At 37.7% G+C, this 14,756-nt stretch overlaps 1 protein-coding gene across 4 annotated transcripts in view; it reads left to right on the top strand.

Moving 5' to 3' along the window:
- Nucleotides 1-14,393, top strand: part of PIK3C2A (phosphatidylinositol-4-phosphate 3-kinase catalytic subunit type 2 alpha) — a 117,163-nt gene extending 102,770 nt beyond the window's left edge. For 3 of the 4 annotated variants that reach the window (XM_021925999.2, XM_021925997.2, XM_021926000.2), the window contains 9 exons: nucleotides 280-436; nucleotides 1,773-1,882; nucleotides 4,491-4,698; nucleotides 7,470-7,594; nucleotides 9,596-9,713; nucleotides 9,804-9,876; nucleotides 10,217-10,326; nucleotides 10,414-10,539; nucleotides 11,063-14,393. In XM_021925999.2, coding sequence (XP_021781691.2) covers nucleotides 280-436; nucleotides 1,773-1,882; nucleotides 4,491-4,698; nucleotides 7,470-7,594; nucleotides 9,596-9,713; nucleotides 9,804-9,876; nucleotides 10,217-10,326; nucleotides 10,414-10,539; nucleotides 11,063-11,245 — 1,210 coding nt within the window. In that variant the 3' untranslated portion in view covers nucleotides 11,246-14,393. The remainder of the gene's footprint in view (nucleotides 1-279; nucleotides 437-1,772; nucleotides 1,883-4,490; nucleotides 4,699-7,469; nucleotides 7,595-9,595; nucleotides 9,714-9,803; nucleotides 9,877-10,216; nucleotides 10,327-10,413; nucleotides 10,540-11,062) is intronic. The other variant, XM_021925998.2, reaches the window with a different exon arrangement.
- The last annotated feature ends 363 nt before the right edge of the window (nucleotides 14,394-14,756 follow it).

Raw genomic sequence — 14,756 nt, 5'->3', positions numbered from 1 at the left:
CTGTTTGTTCTCTCTTTGGGTATGTGGATTTATAAATATCACCTTATTTTCATATATAAGGAAATTTCGTACATAAGTTCTCTCTAAATAATGAGATTATTATGTGATAGCTTTCTTGAAAATGTTATTTTAAAGAATTATAGAAATTCAAAAGTGTGGTATTAAGTTTCCTAGTTAGAAGTGGCCGTACCTCAGATAGCTTAGTTTAATAATCATGTAATAGCACTATTGGAGTATCTGCTGTAAATAATATTTTATATGTACTTTCATTTTAAATAGGGATCGGGCTCCTTTTGTGCTGACCTCTGATATGGCATATGTCATTAATGGGGGTGAAAAGCCCACCATTCGTTTTCAATTGTTTGTGGACCTCTGCTGTCAGGCCTACAACTTGATAAGAAAGCAGACAAACCTTTTTCTTAACCTCCTTTCACTGGTAACTATTCTTTATAAGCACTTAATTAGTTTTATATTAATGCATCTATGTTTCAATACCTAAAAAAGAGTATTTTGTGATTTTGGAATAAAATTTGCTGTAGTCACAAATGTCAGATACATTATTGCTCAAATATTTTAAACTTACTGCCATGTGAAATAAGCCAGACACAAGAGGACCTACTGTCTGACTCCGTTTGTATAAAATACAAAAAATAAGTCAGTAGAGTGGCTCCCCTTGGGATGGGAAGTATTAGTAACTGGACCCCAAGACAGGCATCTGAGATGCTAATGAATGTTTTGTGTATTAATATGGGTATGAATTGTGAACATTCACTCAGCTGTACAATGAAGATTTCTGTACTTTCCTCGGTATATATTATAGTTAAGTAAAAAGTAAAAAACACAAACCCACTATGATTATTGTGACTAAATTGATACAGTAATAAACAGAAGGCTACAATTATCTTAAGTGAAATAACTCAGAAAGTTAAATTTTGTGTGTTCTCACTTATAAGTGGAAGTTAAATGATATGTATACATGGACATAAAGAGTAGAATAATAGACACTCGGAGACTTGGGAGGATAGGAAGGGGGATGGCGGATGGGAGATGAGAAGTTACTTAGTGGGTACAATGTATACTATTCAAGTGATGCACTAAAAGCCCAGACTTTACCACTATGTGATACATATATGTACCAAAATTGTACTTGTACGCCCTAAATCTATAAAAGTAAAAACAGCAGCCTAGGCCGGGCATAGTGGCTCATGCCTGTAATCCCAGCACTTTGGGAGGCTAAGGCAGGCGGATTGCTTGAGGTCAGGAGTTCGAGACCAGCTTGGCCAACATGGCAAAACCCCATCTCTAAAAAAAAAAAAAAAAAAAAAAAAAAAAAAGTTTGCCGGGCATGGTGGTGCATACCTGTGATCCAGCTACTCAGGAGGCTGAGGCATGAGAATTGCTTAAACCTGGGAGGCAGAGGATGCAGTGAGCCAAGATCGCATCACTGCACTCTAGTCTGGGTGACAGAGTGAGACCCTGCTCCCTTCCTCCCCCCTTCCCCAAAGAAAGAGCCTAGACAAAAGGAGATCTGGATCTCACAGGTTTAATTCTATAAACTGGGTGTGTGACCACCAACAAATTGCTTGACTTCCTTGGCATCCATTTCCTTATTCGTAAGATAATCACCTAGGTCCCCAATACACTAATGAACCCCTCAAGACTGATTGTTTTTGTTTGCTTCAGTTCTGATTACTTGAGCAGCCCACAGGAAGGAGTGAGGAACACATTTTTTAAAAAATTTAACTCACAGAACTTTTTGTTTTCTTCTACAGATGATTCCTTCAGGGTTACCAGAACTTACAAGTATTCAGGATTTGAAATATGTTAGAGATGCACTTCAACCCCAAACTACAGATGCAGAAGCTACAATTTTCTTTACTAGGTAAAGCATATTTAAGTGTATTGCAGAAGGAACATAAAATTTTGCTTTGATTTGTTTTACCTTAGTTTAAACAAATGCTATTTATCAAAATTCTGATTTATAGGAACAAATTCTGATTCACAGTAATTGCACATAGTAGGCTGTCAAAAGTTTATTTGCTAATAAATGCAAAGGATTTGCAATAATATTTTTAAAAATATACTTATTTGTCAAAATATCTCAAGGTTTATTTAATATGTAATTTCAATGATAAAAACATTTTTCTACAGTGCCGTATACCATCTTTTTTAATTTTTTATTTTGAGACTGAGTCTTGCTGTTTCATCCAGGCTAGAGTGCAGTGGCGCAATCTCAGTTCACTGCAACCTCTGCTTCCTGGGTTCAAGCAATTCTCCTGCCTCAGCCTCCTGAATACCTGGGACTACAGGCACATACCACTAAGCCCAGCTAATTAAAGTCTGTTTCTAAAATGTTATCTGTACTAATCTATTTTTCAGGATTTTGTCTTAACAATTTCCATGGAGACCTTTGGTGTTTTTAATCCAGCAAACCCTGGTCACTGCTCCAAGTAAACTATTATATGGCATAGTACTTGAAACACATATACCAATGACTGGTATTTGAATTTGTTATTGCTTTAAAAACAGATCTTCCGGCCAGGCGCAGTGGCTCATGTCTGTAATCCCAGCACTTTGGGAGGTCTAAGCGGGCTGATCACCTGAGGTCGGGAGTTCAGGACCATCCTGACCAACATGGAGAAATCTAGTCTGTACTAAAAATACAAAATTAGCTGGGCATAGTGTTGCATGCCTATAATCCCAGCTACTCAGGAGACTGAGGCAGGAGAATCGCTTGAACCTGGGAGATGGAGGTTGTGGTGAGCCGAGATTGCGCCATTGCACTCTAGCCTGGGCAACAAAAGCGAAACTCTGTCTCAAAAAAAAAAAACAAAAAACACAAAAACAGATCTTCTTGACAAATATGTTCTAAAGGTCTGGTGATCAGGCTGGTTACTGACTACTGCTGCCACATCATCACAATACCTTAGCAAGGGTGGGTACCTGAGCTCATGTTCTTTTCTCTCCTTTTTCTCTTGCCTTCTTCCTCTCAGTGGAGAAGAGGTATAAAACACTGACTGGACTTCCCTAGTCTCAGGAGTCTGGGCTGAAATGAATTGAAGGAAGCTGATTTTTGTATAGCCTTCTAAACTAATCCTGACAATTTAGGTATTGATGGGTTTTCTTTTGCTTTGTTTTTTAAAAGAGATTCATTGGCTCCCCTGGGCAAAACTACAAAGCAGGCATGTATTCGCCTGCCTGCTCAGACTTCCATAACAAAATACTATAGACTGGTGGCTTAAACAACAGATATTTATTTTCTCACAGTTCTGGAGTCTAGGAGGTCCAAAATCAAGGTGCCAGCTGATTACATTACTGTTGAGGGCTTCCTTGCCAGATTGCAGATGGCCACCTTCACAATGTGTCCTCACATGGTAGGGAGAGCTAGCTCTCTCATCTTTTCTTAGAAGGACACTCCTATTGGATTAGGGCTCTACTGTTTATGACCTCATTTAACCTTAATTATTTCCATAAAGGCCCTATCTCTAAATACAGTTGCAGTGTTGGTTGGGGCTTCAATATATGAATTTGAGAGAACACAAACATTCAGTCCATAGTGGGGTAAAAGCCAGTGTTTGAGATTCTCTCACTTCTCTTTTTGAATATCCTTCTTTCTAGCTTCCTTAACCTTGTTTTTGAGACTTGTTTCCTTTGCTTGCCTAAAATGTTCTTTCCAGACCTACTTTCCAAACTCTCCATCCTGTCAAAACTTCTTTTTCCAACTGAATGAAAATATGATTACCTGAAGGAGTCTGACATGGAATTCTACAATTCTACTGTTCGATAGGAGAGGATTTTTAAAATTTGGATTACTTTGTTTTTGTGGGTTTTTTTTTTTTTTGGAGACAATCTCATTCCACCACCCAGTCTGGAGTACAGTGGCGCAATCTTAGCCCACTGCAACCTCTTGCCTCTTGGGTTCAAGCAATTCTCCTGCCTCAGCCTCTCGAGTAGCTGGGATTATAGGCGAGCACCACCACACCTGGCTAATTTTTCTATTTTTAGTAGAGACAGGGTTTTGCCATGTTGGCCAGGCTGGTCGTGAACTTCTGGCCTCAAGTGATCCGCTCCCCTCGGCCTCCCAAAGTGCTGGGATTATAGGCGTGAGCCACCGTTCCCGGCCCTTGGATTACTTTCTTTCCCACCTATTTGTCATCTTTCTCCTTTATTAAAAGGGAATAAATTAATAAAGACATATTTTTAGCATTATACCAATCGTCATCTATCAATAATAGCTCTTTAATTAGTCTTGGGGATCCCACAGGGTTCAAGAAAACCAAGCATGAATTCTTTCTTGGGCTAAATTATTTTGTTGGGGTGAGATGTATTTTAACAAATCTTTGGCCCATAGAACAAAGGGAATCCTTGGCAAAGTGACAATCTGCTTAATATTTTTAAAGGAACGAAAGTGGTTTTTGTCATTTATTACGTTGAAAGAATTTACTATGTGTTCTCATTTACTGTTAACAAATTTTCTGATTACTTTGTAGGCTTATTGAGTCAAGTTTGGGAAGCATTGCCACAAAGTTTAACTTCTTCATTCATAACCTTGCTCAGCTTCGTTTTTCTGGTCTTCCTTCTAATGATGAGCCCATCCTTTCATTTTCACCTAAAACATACTCCTTTAGACAAGATGGTCGAATCAAGGAAGTCTCTGTTTTCACATATCATAAGAAATACAACCCAGATAAACATTATGTAAGTTTGATTTCAATATTTATAAACAATGATGCATGTATTATTGTTGTCTTTTCTACTTCCTTTGCTGACTCTGCTAAAGTTCCAAGCATTTGTTCTATTCATGCTGCTTTCTTCCATGAATGGTCCATAAATAAGTAAATGTACTTGAAGCATCCCTAACTTTTTTGTATTTAATTCTTGCTATATTTACTTCAAACAATAAGGATGGAGTGATATTCTGTCTTTTAGAGACAAGGCTATAAGAATGATGCAATTCTGCTTTTTCTCATTCTTCAATTTTTTAATTTTTATTTATTTGGTTTTTTTGTTCTTCAGTTTTTTTTACATTTCAAAGGTAAAGTGTGCTTGTTGTACAAATTCAATCAATACAGAAGTATACAAAGTAAAAAGTCAAAGTTCCTATGCCAGTCTCTGATACAAAACACACACACACGTTGTCTTTGAACAGAAACAGGAACTTCAGCGTGCTTTTTCCCCTTCGAGACTATAAGCGTTATCTTTTTTGTTACTTTTCACCCTTGTGCTAACTTTTTTGTTAGACAATACTTTCCAGAACTGCCAGTTTTAAAATTTTTGGCAAATTGATAATCTTAAAAAGGTATTTTACTGTTTTAATTTTCATCTATTCTGTTAATAAATTTTAGTATCTTTTTGTATGTTTATTAAGTTATCTTAACACCATTTTATTGCATAATCCATTCTCTCCCCAATATATACTACTACCTTTAAGTTTATATATATGTATCTCCAAATTTATTTCTGGCCTTCTATAGATAGATCCTACTTGGCACCAGTATTATATTCTTTACAGTACTGTAACTTTATAAATAAAGTCCGGGTGCAATGGCTCACGCCTATAATCCCAGCACTTTAGGAGCCCGAGGCAGGTGAATACCTTAGGTCAGGAGTTCAAGAGCAGTCTGGCCAACATGGTGAAACCCCATCTCTACTAAAAATATGAAAATTAGCTGGGTGTGGTGGCATGTGCCTGTAGTCCCAGCTACTTGGGAGGCTGAGGCAGGAGAATCGCTTGAACCCGGGAGAGAGAGGTTGCAGTGAGCCAATATTATGCCATTGTACTCCAGCCTGGGTAACAGAGCAAGACGCTGTATCAAAAAAAAAAAGTTTAAATAGCCAGCAAAATAAGTTTTCCTTCACCACCGCTCCCCCCCCGTAAACCTTTTGCCTTTTTTAAAAACTATTTATTTATTTATATTTTATTTTATTTTGAGACAGAGTCTCACTCTGTTGCCCAGGCTGGCGTGCAATGGCACGATCTCGGCTCCTGAAACCGGTGCCTCCCAGGTTCAAGCAATTCTCATGCCTCAGCTCCTGAGTAGCTAGCTGGGACTACAGGCTGCCCAGCTAATTTTTGTATTTTTAGTAGAGGTGGGGTTTCGCCATGTTGCCCAGGCACATGGCCAGGTGAATTCCTGGCCCTAAGTGATCCACTCATTTCAGCCTCCCAAAGTTCTGAGATTACAGGCGTGAGCCACCATGCCTGGACTATTTTATTTATTTATTTATTATTTATTTATTTATTTATTTTTGCAACGGAGTCTTACTCTGTCGCCCAGGCTTGAGTGCAGAGGTGCGATCTCAGCTGACTGCAAGCTCTGCCTCCTGGGTTCACGCTATTCTCCTGCCTCAGCCTCCCAAGTAGCTGGGACTACAGGCGCCCGTCACCACGCCCCGACTAACTTTTTTTTTTTTTTTTTTCTTTTAGTAGAAACGGGGTTTCACCGTGTTAGCCAGGATGGTCTCAATCTCCTGACCTCATGATCCACCCGCCTCGGCCTCCCAGAGTGCTGGGATTACAGGCATGAACCACTGCGCCTGGCCACCTGGACTATTTTTATTTTTACTTTTTGAGAAACGGTCTCGATCCGTTACCCTTGCTGGAGTGCAGTGATGCAATCTTGGCTCATTTGGCTGGCTTGGCTCACTGTAGCCTTGACACCTGGGCTGAGTTGATCGTCCCATGTTAACTATACAAGTAGCTGGGGCTACAGGCATGTGCCACCACAGCTGGCTAATTTTTATATTTTTTTATAGAAACAGAACCTTACTATGTTGCACAGGCTGGTCTCTAACTCCAGGGCTGAAGTGATCCTCTCACCTTGGCCCCTCAAAGTGCTAGGATTATAGGCATGAGCAACTGTGCCTAGCTTACACTTTTAAGTTCTAGTTTATATATCTTAGGATGGTTATGATCACTCTTAAAATGTAGTTAGATGTGCTATAAATACAATGACTTGTATTTGCTTTTTCCTATTGTTGACATATATATTACCAAGATAAAAGTACTTGAACTACATAGAAAAATTAAGCTATAAATTTCTTTTCTGTCAGGAAAGGAGGTTTTATTGCTTCTTGGTCTTTTACCTAAGATCAATATAGGAAAGAAGTTTTTTTTGTTTTGTTTTTTTGACCCGGAGTCTCGCTCTGTTGCTCAGACTAGAGTACAGTGGTGCCATCTCGGTTCACTGCAACCTCTCCCTCCTAGGTTCAAGTGATTTGCCTGCCTCAGCCTCCCAAGTAGCTGGGATTACAGGCATGCACCACCATGCCCAGCTAATTTTTGTATTTTTAGTAGAGACATGCGTGCTTTTACTGTGTTGGCCAGGCTGGTCTCAAACTCCTGACCTCAGCTGATCCACCCACATTGGCCTCCCAAAGTGCTGGGATTACAGGCATGAGCCACCGTGCCCGGCCTAGAAAGGTTTTAAATATAAATTTTATGTGTTTATGGTGTGATTTCTTTTCAGATTTATGTAGTCCGAATTTTGAGGGAAGGGCAGATTGAACCATCATTTGTCTTCCGAACATTTGACGAATTTCAGGAACTTCACAATAAGCTCAGTATTATTTTTCCACTTTGGAAGTTACCAGGGTATGTATCCATCCTTGTACATTAATCCTTTTTGTAGGAAACAACTTGTTATCAAATGTAGGTGGAAAGCTTTGTGTTAACACTTAGTAAGATATTATCAGCCATGTGTGGCTTATTTTCCTTTGTATCACAAGGACCTAATACAAAAGTAGACATAAACAAGGAACTATAAGTTTTTGTTGAATGAATAAATGATCAGGATGTTAAAATATGAGATTTTCTAGACTTCTAACTTTTGTTAAGCTTTAACTTTGCTGTCTCTACCATAATAAGCAACACAAAATAGTAATTTGGTATCTTGGTTTTGAAAAAAGTCATATGCGGCCACGCATAGTGGCTCACACACTTATAATCCCAGCACTTTGGGAGTTAGAGGTGGGGAGATAGCTTGAGTCCAGGAGTTCGAGACTGGCCTGGGCACCATGGCGAAACCCCATCTCTATAAAAAACACAAAAATTAGCTGGGCTGGTGGCACATGTCTGAAGTCCCAGCTACTTGGGAGGCTGAAGTGAGAGGATTGATAGATACCAGGATGTTGAGGTTGCAGTGAGCCAAGATCACATCACTGCACTACAGCCTGGGCAACAGAGTGAGACCCTGTCTCAAAAAAAAGAAAAAAAAAAAGTCATATGCTAAATCAGTGCAGAAATAATCTATCATGGGCCATACTGAGCTCCTCTGATAAAAAAAACTGAAGCATGGCCATGGGCAGTGGCTCAAGCCTGTAATCCCAGCATTTTGGGAGGCCAAGGTGGGCAGATCATGAGGTCAGGAGATCAAGACCATTCTGGCTAACATGAAGAACACCGTCTCTCCTAAAAAATACAAAAAATTAGCCGGGCGTGGTGGCAGGCGCCTGTAATGCCAGCTACTCAGGAGACTGAGGCAGGAGAATGACGTGAACCCAGGAGGTGGAGCTTGCAGTGAGCTGAGATCTTGCCACTGCACTCCAGCCTGGGCAACAGAGTGAGACTCCGTCTCAAAAAAAATAAGTAACTGAAGCAAACACCATCAAGACTGTCAATCAAAATCTTAGTTTTGTATCAGATACCCTTTGGGAGTCTTCAGTTTTAATGTAGCTCAATGACCAGTAGATTTCCTGTGTCGAGTTGTTCATATTTTCTTCAGACTAGATTTCAAAAGTAAGGAGGAGGTGAAGTGGGTATTAGAGTTTGTTTCCATGTACAGTTTCATTTTTCCACTGCTACCAAAATAAGTGGAATTAAGATTATCCTTTCAGCACCTTACTTAGGCCTTACGTTATTATTTGTGGATTTTACTGGTGTATATATAATAGTTATGGCTGATTGAGTAGTGATTTTTTTTTTTAAGGGATCAGATCTGGATAAAATATTTGAGTGATTATAACTTGAGAAGAAATAGTAGAAAATAAGTATTAGATAGGTGCAAAAGTAATTGCGTTTTTTGCCATTACTTTTAATGTCAAAAACCACAGTTACTTTTGCACCAAGCTAATAATAATAAGTATAGGAAATCAACACATACCTTTTCAACCAATGCTCATCAAAGGATAATGGGTAACTAAACTATGTCATCTGCAATACTTTGAAGAGAAATCACAAAAAATTACTTATTTTATTTTATTTTGAGATGGAGTCTTGCTCTATCACCCAGGCTGGAGTGTAAGCAATCTCTGCTCACTGCAACTTCCACTTCCCAGGTTCAAATGATTCTTCTGCCTCAGCCTCCCGAGTAGCTGGGATTATTGGCATCTGATTATAGGCATCAGCACGCTAATTTTTGTATTTTTAGTAGAGATAGGGTTTCATCATGTTGGCCAACCTGGTTTTACACTCCTGACCTCAAGTGATCCACCTGCCTTGGCCTCCCAAACGCCATGAGTCACCACGCCCGGCCACAAAATATTACTTTGTAATGGATTAAGACTACTTTGTCTTTAAGTATATATAAAAAAAGTGTATTTCTAAAGAAATATTGTACTTATTCAAATCCCACTTGTTTTTGTTGTTCTTTTGTAGCTTTCCTAATAGGATGGTTCTAGGAAGAACACACATAAAAGATGTAGCAGCCAAAAGGAAAATTGAGTTAAACAGTTACTTACAGAGTTTGATGAATGCTTCAATGGATGTAGCAGAGGTAACCTTACTAAATGAGAAGTAATAACATCTTATACCTTTTGTGTTACATAATATTTAAACTAATGAATTGTTTTCTCTTTATTCTTAGTGTGATCTTGTTTGTACTTTCTTCCACCCTTTACTTCGTGATGAGAAAGCTGAAGGAATAGCTAGGTCTGCAGGTGAGATTATTTTTTTTCTCTTTATTGGTAACTCATGATCTGCAAGTCTGTAACTGCTCAATGAATGTGGTAGAATGACAGCAGGCTTACTAGCTGTAGTCTGAGAATGGGAGGAGAGTATTCTTTCTAAGCCAGTCTATTTCTGAATAAATATAACTTTCCTAATAGATGTGATTACTAAAGAAGTATAAATCAATGACCTACCAGGTTGTTTACTCTTTTTTCCCCTCCCTTCTATGTACCCCACATGTGACAGTCTTGAAAATACAGCAAAAATCCTTTTATTGCAGCTTGAACCACTACAACAAATAAATAAAGATGAAAATATTTGTATTTTCAGATGCAGGTTCCTTCAGTCCTACTCCAGGCCAAATAGGAGGAGCTGTGAAATTATCCATCTCTTACCGAAATGGTACTCTTTTCATCATGGTGATGCACATCAAAGATCTTGTGAGTGATTACAAAGAATGATGGTTATAGAGGAAACCCTTACCTTGGTAGGAAGCATTACTATTAAGGGACTGTTTTTCTTTTTAGGTTACTGAAGATGGAGCTGACCCAAATCCATATGTCAAAACATACCTACTTCCAGATAACCACAAAACATCCAAACGTAAAACCAAAATTTCACGAAAAACGAGGAATCCGACATTCAATGAAATGGTAAGTTAAAATCATTTCTAGAAGTTACCTTGGTTTATTGAGTTTTTTTTTAATTTTAATTTTTAAGTTCTGAGGTACATGAGCAGGATATGCAAGTTTGTTACATAGTTAAATGTACCATCGTGGTTTGCACACCTGTCAACCCATCACCTAGGTACTAAGCCCAGCATGCATTAGCTATTTTTCCTAATGCTTTCCTTCCCCCCATCCCATCCCCCAACAGGCCCCAGTGTGTGTTGTTACCCTCTCTGTGTCCATTGTTTTGAGATTTTAAATTTTAAAACATTTTAAGGCCAGGCGCAGTGGCTCCTGCCTGTAATTCTAGCAGTTTGGGAGGCCGAGGTGGGTGCATCACTTGAGCTCAGGAGTTTGAGACCAGCCTGGGCAACATGATGAAATTCCATCTCTACAAAATTATGGTCACTCTTTGGCTAATATTGTCACATGTTTTCACTTGAAATGTTCCAAGAAACCAAACAAACTTTAATTTGTGATTTACTGTTTCTTTTTTCCTTTGTTGTAGCTTGTATACAGTGGATATAGCAAAGAAACCCTAAGACAGCGAGAACTTCAACTAAGTGTACTCAGTGCAGAATCTCTGCGGGAAAATTTTTTCTTGGGTGGAGTAACCCTGCCTTTGAAAGATTTCAACTTGAGCAAAGAGACGGTTAAATGGTATCAGCTGACTGCAGCAACATACTTGTAAACTAGTGAATGGCTGAGCTTTGGAAGTAAGAACAGTTATAAACGTGCATGCATACATGCACACACACACAGACACACACACACTTGTTAATTTTGTACAGTATTTTTATACTTGGACAGAACTTATAAAATTAAATATACTTGCTGCATTTCAATACATCTGTTGGACCAACAGTCACATAACTAACCTTTTTGAATTTTTGGAAGCCATTGCTGTTTTAAAGTCATTATACAGAATGCTACAAACCCTAAACTTAATATATACTAATCCCTGAAAAAGACTCTGAGACAGTACTGTGTCAGTTCAGCCACCTATTTTGCATTGTTTTCTATAAGGAGACAGAGCATATGTGTTTTCCTGTTATGCACCTTTTATAGCCTTTACCACTGTGTAATGTTCACAAACACCAAAGTAAAGGAAAAATGCAGGATGTTACCATAAAATCCAGCTGCTATTCATGGAGCTGAAAAACAAAGCACAAATAATAGATAGCTATGTTAAGAACTACTAAGTAGTTTATAGAAGTAGGGAAAAACATAATACTGCTTTTTATTCATGTCTTTAAAGCCTTTTTCAGAATAAGTGCCAATCACTGATGTTGTAAATAATGGTGCCTTAACTTTATATGCTTCCCTGGCACTTCATTTCTGATTTTTTTCCTGGTTTGATAAATAATTAGTACATAGGTTTCACTCACTTTCCGCTTACTAAAGACAAGAAATTATGTACATGTACTAATGTTTTTCCCACAAAATATCCTTTACTTCTGATGTATGAATTAGTTATTTAAATGGTTAATTCATTTACGTTTTTGTTGCCGAATACCTGAATAAGACTCATCAATGTGATTGCACAATAAATTCCATAATTCCATTAAAATCCTACATTTATTCCCAGGAGTGGTAATTTCACCTCCCTACATCTATACTCCACTCCCTCAGTAAATAAGTGAAAATTGTTAACCCATGTGCCCATTCCTGAGTAGGGCAGACTCTTCACAAGAGGCCCATGACAAGAATTCTAGGGTCCAGATTGAACTTTAATATAGACCTTTGTCTACGTAGACCAGTTTGTCTTGTAAACTGTCTTACTTACATGTGTAAACATTTTACATTCACGTGAAAAGTTATTTTCCTTTATATAATAGGATTCAGAATCATAAGGGACAGGACTGAAATTATTCTACAGTAACCAGTAAGAGTAAGATTCGGCCGGGCGCGGTGGCTCATGCCTGTAATCCCAACATTTTGGGAGGCCAAGGTGGGCGGATCACCTGAGGTCAGGAGTTTCAGACCAGCCTGGCCAATGTGGCGAAACCCCATCTCCACACAAAAATTAGCCAGGCGTGGGTGGTGGCGGGCAACTGTAATCCCAGCGACTCGGAGGGCTAAGGCAGGAGAATCGCTTGAACTCAGTCACTGCCTGGGTGACAAGAGCGAAACTCCGTCTTAAAAAAAAAAGAAAAAAGAGTAAGATTTATTTTTATTAGTTACTAATTTCAGACACAATTTTGTTAATTTGGATATATATAATAATAACTCTCATGGTTAGAGTAGAAATTCAGATACTTTAAAAATGGTAATAGAAATTGTACCAGTCAGGTTGCTGTGAGAAAACTGACAAAATATGCAATAAAGAATACCAAGAGAAAAAGGACAATCGCCAATTCAGTTGCCCAGAACAGAATTTTTATGAACTGCACAAATGTTTAATGTAAATGGTGATACCTACAGGGAAGAAATAGAAAAGTTGGTAATATATCAGTGGGACGGGGTGGGGGAAAAACTTGAAATTTTTGGTGCCTAACACTAATGGTCCATATGTAGTTAAACCCATGAGTATGGTATACGAATGTCTTTTTTTAATGTTAAAATGTGTTGTCTATTTAATAAGTTAATTAAAATGCAGATCAAAGCACCGCCATTTGCTTTTTCCACAGATCATTAACATTTCCTCAAAGTGTGTAAGTACCTTTGCAAATGCAAATGTGCTAGTAATTTTCACTTAAGCTTTTGAGACTTAATTCCATTCCACCAGTTATCACTTAGCCACTGTAATTTAAAAACAAACAAAAACTGTCTTGGTAGAGGTCATCGTTAATTAGACTCAACATGTACTGCCTTTTTGCAGTCTATTGTGACAGTGTCTTTTAGCACAAATAATAGAGCTAAAAAATGTCCTGTCACTTCCATTATAAGAAATCTGGATTCATATCTAAAAGTATATATAATACTGTACTGTTAAGAGTTCAGAATAAGTGGTAATGTTTTATCTTAATTTAACTCATTTTGTGCCTTCTTTACTCATTCAAACACACATACATTTTACATATAGTTTATTTCTTTATGAAATGCTAATCTTCAGCCCATACCAAAAAATAAAAAAAGAGGGGAGCCTCTTTGCACTACTACTGTCAATCAATTTTAAATTAGTTGGATTTTTAAGCATTTTTTAAAAGCTGACATTAAAGTAAATCTGAAAAACAAAAGTTTAACAAACTGACCAAGACACTAATTTTTACGTATAATCACAATATTTTATACTCACCTTTATTGACTAAAAATAATTATGCTGCATGTTGTCCTGCATCAGAAGAATTATTTCTTCTTGCCAGTGTTTTGGGATTTGAAGATAATGGTTCACTCAAAGAACCTATTATTTTCTCTACTGAGGAACCCAATGTAGAACTTGCACTGATATTTTTATTACTGCCTTTATATGAATCTATAGGTATCTAAATGTTAAGGCATGTATGATCTTTGATTTCTTTTTTCAAATTAAAGTTGTATAAAAGTTTCAGTATCTTGCCTTAAATTAGTTGCCTATTTCTAGAATTCAAATATTGTGGCATTTAAAAAAGAAAACATTCACTTTTGAAACTTAGACTTCAGATCAAAAAGGACTGAACCCCCACTATCATAATCTATAAATTTATTGCCATGTTGTTTGACTAGCAGTGCATATATGAATGAATATGGTAATTAGTCTCATCTATAAGAACCAAATACTTTAATTATATTAAGGTAGTGAATAAAGATGTATAATATTTTTATTAATACCCTGAATATATTCAGTGGATTGAATGTGACTTCATAACTGTACTATGATTGTATTAAAATATTTCTGGAATAAAAGAACTCTGCTATCATTTCTTTCCTTGTTGACAGTATATACTAACATTTTTGGTTCCAGACTTTGCTACGAGCTCAATCTTGATGTTCTTTCCATCTCACCCAGGAGTTTATTAGGTTTAATAATCCTCAATTTCAGAACTAACCTGTCAGTTGCCCCTAAAAATGTTCAAATAGAGATTCTGACTTCTGTTACTTTTTTTTTTTTTTTTTTTTTTTGAGAGAGTCTCATTCTGTCTCCCATGCCTGGAGTACAGTGGCAACATCTCAGCTCACTGCACCCTCCATCTCCTGGGTCAAAGCAATTCTCCTGCCTCAGCCTCCTGAGTAGCTGGAACTACAGACATGCGCAACCAAGCCCGAGTAATTTTTGTATTTTT

This window comes from Papio anubis, chromosome 12, assembly GCF_008728515.1.
Source record: "Papio anubis isolate 15944 chromosome 12, Panubis1.0, whole genome shotgun sequence".
NCBI classification, from domain to species: Eukaryota; Metazoa; Chordata; class Mammalia; order Primates; family Cercopithecidae; genus Papio; species Papio anubis.
This window is presented reverse-complemented; position numbering and strand designations above follow the sequence as displayed.